The sequence below is a fragment of the Lichenostomus cassidix genome, chromosome 4 (assembly GCF_008360975.1).
Source record: "Lichenostomus cassidix isolate B80296 chromosome 4, HeHo_3.0, whole genome shotgun sequence".
Taxonomy (NCBI): Eukaryota; Metazoa; Chordata; class Aves; order Passeriformes; family Meliphagidae; genus Lichenostomus; species Lichenostomus cassidix.
The window spans coordinates 66,258,275-66,267,114 of record NC_139484.1 but is presented as its reverse complement, the minus strand read 5'-3'; the positions used below and the strand labels follow the sequence as shown (position 1 = coordinate 66,267,114).

Genomic DNA, 8,840 nt, shown 5'->3' with positions numbered 1-8,840 from the left:
TAAGGCACATCAGTCATTCCATGTATATTTTACGTCCACTAAAATCTCTCAGTTAAATTTCATTTCCATAGACTGCTTGAATTTTACAAGAAAAAAAAAGGGGAAGGACTGTGTTTGCAGGCCGCAAAGCTCATTTCAGAAGTGCAACAGTGAAACCACTGTGAGTCTGCAGACTGGCAAACCCTCTAAAGGAGCACTAGGTGACAAAAGCAGACCTTCATTTGGCAGGAACGGGTACCTCTAATGAAGCTGTCCAGGAGCTCAGAGGTAGTAGCCAGGTACCATATGTTGCTTTGGTTGCTCGGGTGATTTTATAGTTTCTTCAGACTAAACAAACCTGAACTTCTTAGCTACATTGTTACCTACCAATAGTATGGGCTTGTTGCAGCTCTTTTTGATCTAACTGTAATAAGAACTCTCCATTTTGCAAAAGAGAAATGGCTTGTAATTTCCTCCTCTCAGTTGCTATTTTTATCTCTCCTTTATCTGTCTCAGGTATGCATCTGTACCAAACCATTTGTCACTTAAACAAAGCTCAAATCTTTTCACGCTCTGAGCCTTATTTGAAGAAAGCATCCAATAAGTTATGGATTTAGGACTTTGAAAATGTCTCAGTTGTTTCTTTAGTGAAATCAAGCAAACTTCTAATGCATTTGGTACAATCATATAATCCCTACTTTAGCAGAACTCCCACTTGAATTTAAATTGTCTATTGAAGGAACAGCAGAACCTCAGCTACTGACACCTCTTTTTCTAGGGTTAAGTGAACCAAATGCTTATTATGAAAAACTGATGAAATAAAGCGACTGCTCTATCATTTTTCCTTATGCTACAGAGATTTCAAGAGAGGAGAGGCTACAGATACCTCTCAGACAGAACAGGGGGAGTAAGGAAGGGAATATCTAATGATTCTCAGCTATAGATTCCATTTAGATTTCTTTTTTTTTTTCCCCAAAGAACTGTTTACTGTGGAAAGGTTGATTTGAGGCAGATGCCAAATCCTGCTGCCTATGGAAGGAGTGATAACCATAGAAAGGAGCAGTATTTGCCCCACAAACAGAATACACACCTTGCAGCAGCACAGCTGAAGAAGGGATGTAAATGCTCAGCTCACTCTTACACTTGGTATGCATTCAGTGATGAATGTACAGGCACCAGTCCCTGTCTCTCATTTTCTTCACTGCAGTTTATGACATTTTATAAACCCATGGGACATATGGTTTGCTTTAATAACTTTGCAAACTACTCTGCCCTCTTCTACCCCTCCTCCCAACAAAATCCTCAGAAATCATAAACTAGAAATGCAAACAGGAGAAGGGAGAGCAAGCAACAGCAATACTAAAGGTTTGGAACAGCTGCACCTTCTTTTGAGATCTGTTCCAATACACCACTGACAATCTGCAATGTATGCTTCTCATTAAAAAATAAATATAAAGGATTTAGTCACTCTAAGACTGTAAATACGAAGGATTTAAAGACCTCAGTAGTGGGGTGATTGCTCTTCCTCTGAAAACCTGCATATCAGACTGCCTTCAACTGCCTGTCTGAGAACGAGGAGCATGCATCCAGCCCTGAGATTAGCCCTTGGAGGGGGACTGAAAAAGATGGGAGGAAAAGTTCCCCTGGGCACATAGAAGTGGAAATTTGATTATTTTATTTTATTTTTATAAAAAAAGTTAGGCAAGTTCACCAGAATGACTTTTTTTTCCCTCACTATCTGCTCCAGGACAGCAAGGTCCTTCGGTCACTGATCTGAGAGAGATGGAGCAGGAATTTACTGCCTGGTTATCCAGCAGGAGGAAATGAGGTCATGGGGTATATGTGCTCTCTTTCATAAAAAAAAAATGCAAGACTCCCAGGTTTGTCCCACTGACTAATCAAAAACTACAGGAAGATAGGAAAAATACTTCCCATCCAAAGGCAAAGACCCCTCCAAAGGAAAAGAAAACCCCATGCTTTGTTTGACTTCATCCCTTGTGCAAAATCATGATTCAGAAGGTTTTAACAGTACAAAGGTTTATTTAGAAAAGAGTTTGGATTGTTCTTTAGGATTATTTTCGCAAACATTTAAATCCTTTCTCAAAACTCAAAACACTGTCAGTACCTGGTACTTTGCACTCTCCTTCCCCACACAAGCAGTAAAAGCCAATTTCTTACTGGGACAAATCCACCACAGGCCCCAGCTGCCCTATTTATAAATACTTGAATCTCCACCACCACTGCCACTTAACCCTTTCCTCTTGATGTCTCTTTTTGTTTTCCCACAAAATTCCAGAGCTCGTGAAATCTCACTGCCTCTCAAACTCAGTGTCTCAGCCTGTGTTCCTCTGCGGGCTCCCCATGCCCTCTGTCAGGGTTCAAAGACAACCACTCCCTCCCCATTTACCCCTCCACACTCCAGCAGGGCTCCCCAGCACCCTGTCACCATTCTGTACCACGGTGAATGCCCTCAGCCTCCCCAACACCATCCCGTCCCCCACAGCATCACCCTGCTCCACCGAGGGGGCGAGCCCTCTCCCTTCTCCCTAAGCCCAAGCCCCATGCTCTCTTCCCTCCCTTCTTTTCCAGCACTGAGCCTTCTGCTTCTCTTTTAACTCTACTCCTGCTCGAGGCAAATCCATCCCTCCAGCTCAATGCCGGAAGTTCTTCTTCTTCTTCTTAAAAAGAATGTGTTTAAAGGACCTGCGGAAGTCCTGGTTGAAGATGGTGTAGATGACTGGGTTGAGGGAGCTATTGCAATACCCAATCCAGAAGAAGAACTTGAATAGAGTCTCAGGGACCTCACATGCCTCCCGGCAAATACCATAGAGGCTGTAGCTGAAGAAAAAAGGGAACCAGCAAACTACAAAGACCCCCATGACCACGGCCAGCACAAAAGTGAAGCGCTTCTCCCGGGCCTGGGCAACTTTCTTACGGCAGATGCTGCTACGCTTCCGGCGACGGCGATAGGAGAAGAACTGCATGGAGCGATTGCTGGCACGGGACAGACGGCTACTGGAGTGCTTGGAGGAATATGAGTAGGAGAAGGACTGGCTCTTGCTTTTGCGGCGATGCTCCTCCCGGCTCCGCCTCCGCCTGCTCTCTGAGGTGCTGCTCTCCTCCAGCTCTATGTCCTCCAGCTCAGAGGCTTTGCGCCAGTGGTGCACTGAATAATGTCCGTTCTCTCCCAGCGGCATCCTCAGGGACGTGCAGCCGCCAGCAGCGCGGCTCAAGCCATTCTCAGTCTGGGAGGACCCCTCTGGCATCGTACGCTTCTCAGAGAGGGTCCTGGTCCTTAGCTTGGCCACGCGGTAGATGCGGATATAGACCAACACCATGATGAGGCAGGGGGCAAAGAAAGAGCCAATGCAAGAAGAAAGGATGTACCATGTCTCGTCATTGAGCTTGCACTGGGGAAAGACATCTCCTTCGGGGTCCCGGTACACGGAGATCAATGGCGGGAAGGAGATGATGGCCGAAATGAGCCACACGGTGAGGATGATGGCCTTGATCCGCCGGGGTGTCCGTTTGAGGTTGTACTCCACCGCCTGTGTGACCGACCAGTACCTGTCGAGGCTGATGGCGCACAGGTGGACGATGGACGAGGTACAGAAGAGCACGTCCAGCGCCAGGTAAATGTTACACCAAGCCTTGCCGAAGTACCAGTAATTCATGAGCTCGTTGGCTAAGGAGAAAGGCATGACCAGGGTAGCCACCAGGATGTCCGCGCTGGCCAGGGACACCAGGAAGAGGTTCTGGGGGGCTCTCAGCGCCCGGCTGGTGAGCACAGCTATCACCACCAGCACGTTGCCCACGATGGTGAAGACGATGAGGAAGCCCACCACCGCCGCCAGGCTGGCCACGGCCGCCGGCGAGTAGGGGGAGGGCGGCTGCAGGAGGGCCGAGGAGGACGGCGAGGCGGGGGGCAGCGCCAGGGACTCGTTGGGGGAGCCCAGGCTCGTGTTCACCAACAGCAGCAGATCCATGGTGGGTGTGCGGGGCGCCGGCGTCCTAGAGAGCCCGGCGGAGCCCCCGCCCCGCCCCGCCGCCCCGCCGCCGCCGCCCCGCCGCCCTCATCGCGCCCCGCCGCCGGTCCCGCGGCCGCTCCGCCGCCGCCGCCGCTCCTCAGGGCACGGCCGGGCGGCGCCCCCCCGGCGCGGCAGGGAGCGCGGCGGCGCCGCCTCCGCCCGGCCCCCGGCGAGGGGGCAGCGGGGCACGGCTGGCCCCCGCCGCCCGCCCGGTCATGCCCGGCTCCGGGCAGCCCGCGGCTCCGGAGAAGACGCCGCGCGGCCGGCGGGAGTCCCCGGCGGGAGCTGGATCCTCGCAGGGCGCGGGGTCCGAGGCGGCGGCAGCGTCGGCATCAACTCCCATGGAGCGGCTCCCGGCGGCTCCGTCCCACTCTGGCTCCGCGCTCCCAATCGCGGCGTGCCCCGCGCCGCGCGCATGCTCAGTGCCCGCAGGTGCGGCCGCCGCGCCCGCCCCGGCGGAACCCCCGGCGGGCGCAGGAGCGCCCCGAGAGCCTCCGCCGCCGCGCCGTCCCGAGCGCCCCGAGCCCCGCGGGACCCCTGCGGGAGACTCCCCGCGGCGGCCCGGGAGGAGCGGCGGGCGCGGTGCCGCGGCGCTCCCCGCCGCTCGGCGGCCGGACAGGTGTTCGTGCCGGGCGCGGTGCGGCTCGGCGGGGGCGCGGCGGCCGGCCCGGGGGTGGCGGGTGCCGCTGCGATGCGGGGCGGCGGCTGCCGGTGCGAGGAGCGGCGGTGCCGGGTCGGCTCCGGGAGCGCGGCGCCCGGTGGTCGCTGCTGCAGCGCCGGCCTCGCACGCTGGGGGGCGCCCGTGGCCGGTCCGGGAGCGTCCGGCAGCTGCGGGGTCACTGCGGGGGCTGCGGGACAGGATGGGGACAGGCTGGGGACAGGATGGGGACAGGCTGGGGACAGGCTGGGGACAGGATGGGTGGGACAGGCTGCGGGACAGGCTGCGGGCTATACTCGGTGTTCCCGGCTCTGCAGCTGCCGAAACTCCCGCATCGCCATCGCCCTGAGAAACACAGGGCTCCGGTGCTTTGCCCGTGCGCATCCCCAGGCTGCTCCGTGCCTCTCCGCTGTGCCCCAGCCGGACCCAGACGCGCCGTGTCCCGATACACGTTCACTTATTGCTGCCAGGATCCTACTCTTCATAGTGCAAACATGTGTATAGAGAAGGCACGTACAGCCGAGACAACGTCTCTTCCTCTGTAAAACTTTTAAAATAACGAGCTACTTTTAAAGATCTACAAGTTGTAACAGAATAGCCTCGGCTTTAGGGAGTCTGAAGGGATACTCTGTTTCCAGTTATTTTTGTGGTGCCACCAGCGCTGGCTCCTCTCTTTGTCTCTTTGAGTAACTTCATGGATTGTATTGTAAACGATTGGAAATGAATACGCTTTGTTCTGATAGGAAAATTCTTCTGGATATTATGATTCTATTATCCTATTCTGCAAGCAATTTACTCTGAAGGTTTTTGTTGGGTTTTTTTTTTTTCACTTGAGTAATTAGCAAACATGTTGTGACCGCATGTAAAAGGGAAAGGACATGGTGTTGGAAATAAACTCTGTCAGGTAACAAATTCTAATTAAAGACTGAATTGCAGAAGCAGTCATCACATTAAAAAAGTGTAGCATATAGAACAAAATGAAATTGAAATCAGATGCCCTCTCAAGTCCTCCTAAACAGACTGATAAGGAGGGCTCTTAAAAAAGCATGCAAAGCCCCAGGAAGATTAAATGAATGGAAGATGAGGCTTTTAAAGTTCGAACAGGAAGAAAATAGCATGTTTTTAACATGAAACCTGAGTAACCTCTGAAGCAGCTTTCTAATATTTGTGGTCAGTTCCTCATATTTGGAAGTTTTATAATGGTTTGTAGGATCTGAGAGGGCAAAGTGCAGGAATGTGCAGTCTAAGCTTTGCTGTGACTGGGATTAGGGAGAAAGCTGGAACGTATGATCTAACTGGTCCAGTCTGGGTTTAAAATTTAGTAAATACAAACTACACAATTACAAGGACATTTGGGATTCAGGAACTAACTGTCAAAAAAGGGATATATAAAACCTCATGATATTCAGTTCTGTTACTAAGGTAATTGCAAAGTCCTGAGCAAGGATATCTTGAACTTATGTGAACGGGAACTCAAAACAGACTTTCAGCAAATGTTTTGGGCCTCCAGATAAGAAGAATTGAATCTTTTCAAAACTTTGCTCAGAATGAGTCAATGCAGAAGTTTCATTACAGAAGGAATGATACAAGCAAATGTCTAAGCAATTATTTGGCATTTCTAATGACAAAATGCCTACTGGGATATGGGAAAAAATAAATTTGGAGCAAAATATGCATGTTGTTGTTGTGATTTCTTTAGCATTAAAGTTGTACTGTGCTGCTGAAACAATTCAGTGCATAATTCCTCTGAAGCCAGGGAAATAACACTTGGGTTTTATGTGTAACTGATATCCTGTTTGCCTGAAGAGCCATATGCCACTCCAGCTCATGTATATAGATGTGAATGAAGCGTGGGCACAGCTACAAGAAAACCAGTCTCAGAAAATCTGCTTAGTCTGCTAAGAGGCAAAGGTAGGAGCAAGGTGAACAACAGTGAATAAATCAGTTGTAGTTGTGCTTTTGAATTATTATTATTTTTTTTTTTTAGTCACAGAAACTTGGCAAACTATGTAGACACCTTGCTGCCTTTTTTCCTTCCAAACTCCTGCACTTGCTGTTATGTTCATTCTCACATCTGGCCTCCCTGCAGTTATCAGCTCATAGCCATTGGCCTTTATTTGAGCTTATGCCTGATAGCTGTTAACAGGTTCTCATAAAAAAAGTGCAGTTTGGAGGCTGGATGAGGCACTTCCAGGCAATAAACTGGACTTGGCTTAAACTGATCCAAGCCCACTCTTCCTGAAGTAATCCAGTAGATTTTGTGCCATCCATCTGTACACTGTCACTGCTGCTCTTGTTCTCTCATCCAGCATCTAACTACAAACCTCCTACAGCAGCAGGCTGAGAAGATTCCACAGGAGCAGAACTACTTTTTAGTGTTTGTTGTCTCATATTTTTACTGTTTTTTACTTGGATTCTCAACTTGGACTGACCTCTATTTCAGTTTGAGCTACCAGAGCTCATTGGCAGAAGAGACCCATGATCCACACCTGAATTTAAGTCTTGGGAAATCCTAAAGCTGTCACTGGGGGAGTGGCAGTGGTGCCCTCAACTCAGGTCCAAATTCAGGGACAAATACCAAAGGTGACATCAACCTAGCCACTAAAGTTGGTGGGAAGATTCCTGCTGACATCCAAACCTATAGACTCAGATAATTTAAGAATATTTGACCTTAATTATGCTGTCACAAGGGCACACTGTACTTGCACATGCATAGAATTTGGAGAAAAAGGTGTCACTACTGGTTTGGACTTCCAAGCATCTTTTCTCTTTTCTGTTTAAGATCTGTGTGCCTGAAAGCTTGTGAATTTTTTCCTCCTTAGTGTATCAGATGGGTTAGTGGAAAATAATGCCTCCTACAAACCTCTCTCATTATAGTTTATATCTTTAAGACATCACAATTTTAACCATGCTATGAAATGCTCTTCTGTGCATTTTTAAAAAAATAGATCTTCCATCCACAGAAGAATGATGTTATCATGTATAGAAGAAATATGCCAGCTTTCATAATAAAGGGGATGATATCTGATTTTCAGTGGAAACTGGGTTCCTTACTTCCCCCTTGTGACTTTGAAAATGTCTCAGACAGACACAAAGGTTTATAGAACATCCTGATTTACTAAACGTTTACTAATCTCTGAAACTAAGCTTTACATCAATAGACAAAACTTTGCTTCTTATCAACCATACAAGAAACTGACAGCTGTCAAAACATTCTGTCCATATATACTTTCTGAGGCAAAATCTGAGTTATAAATCTGCTGAAGATGCCATGAGCAAATAGAATGAGTTAGCTGAAATCTCCATGAGTAGTTCAAAAGATAACCTGCAGTACAAACAATGTGATAGAAAAATGGGTTAAGAGTTGAAGAATAAGTAGACTGCTATGGATTTTGAAAGAAAGGAACTAAAAATAAGGAAAACAGAAGTTACTTTGGAGAGGAGTTCAGGGCCTTCAAAACTTGAATTTTGTTATCAAGGGAAAGATTGTGAGATTCTGTAGTGTTAAATGGACATTAACCTGTAAATTTCTCAAAGAAGTTTGGATAGAATTCTAACATCTATAAATAGAGATGAGTTTTCAAAACACCTAAGAGTCAACCTGCTCCCATTTTGATGCTTGTGACAGCATTGGATCCTTTTCCCCTTGACATATGAATATTGAACTCTTGTAAATCTATGCATTAACCGACTTTTTCTTTGAAAATGTAATTTGAACCAGTTTTGTTCTTTCTTTGTTAACTGGCCTCCCCCAAAATATTAATCCTTATGTAATTTTAACAATAAAAGCCTTTAAAAAAGCCTTCCATAAAACAAGAATGAAAGTTTGGGAAAATAATACTACAGGAATTTTTATTTATTTGTGAATACTAGATATATACTTAATGAGAAATATGAGAATCTAAGCAGATTTTTTCTTCTTCTTCAAGCAATCTTCGGACACAAATATCTTTCTCTGTTTTTATTTTTTGTAGTACAATATCCAGAGCAGGAGAAAAGTTTAATTTAGATGAGTCTGATTTAAACTCATTCTTCTATATGAAAGAATATTTCGCTGACAATTTGGGTATCAAGACCAAGTCAAAATCAGTTTATTTGTTACTTTTCCCTTGATCTGGAAGTAACACTTAATCTGGAACTAACACTTGAATTAACTTTAATGTTAATTAGTAACA

General features: G+C 47.4%; 1 protein-coding gene across 1 annotated transcript; it reads right to left on the bottom strand.

Moving 5' to 3' along the window:
- Positions 1 to 1,999: 1,999 nt before the first annotated feature.
- ADRA2C (adrenoceptor alpha 2C) lies at positions 2,000 to 4,350 on the bottom strand. Its single transcript, XM_085059709.1, has one exon. It carries the CDS (start codon positions 3,963 to 3,965, stop codon positions 2,631 to 2,633), a length of 1,335 nt encoding a protein of 444 aa, XP_084915835.1. The 5' UTR covers positions 3,966 to 4,350; the 3' UTR covers positions 2,000 to 2,630.
- Between the last annotated feature and the right edge of the window lie 4,490 nt (positions 4,351 to 8,840).

Bases quoted from the DNA above. Each gene is read 5' to 3' on its own strand.
- ADRA2C (XM_085059709.1), bottom strand. From the start codon at position 3,965: ATGGATCTGCTGCTGTTGGTGAACACGAGCCTGGGCTCCCCCAACGAG.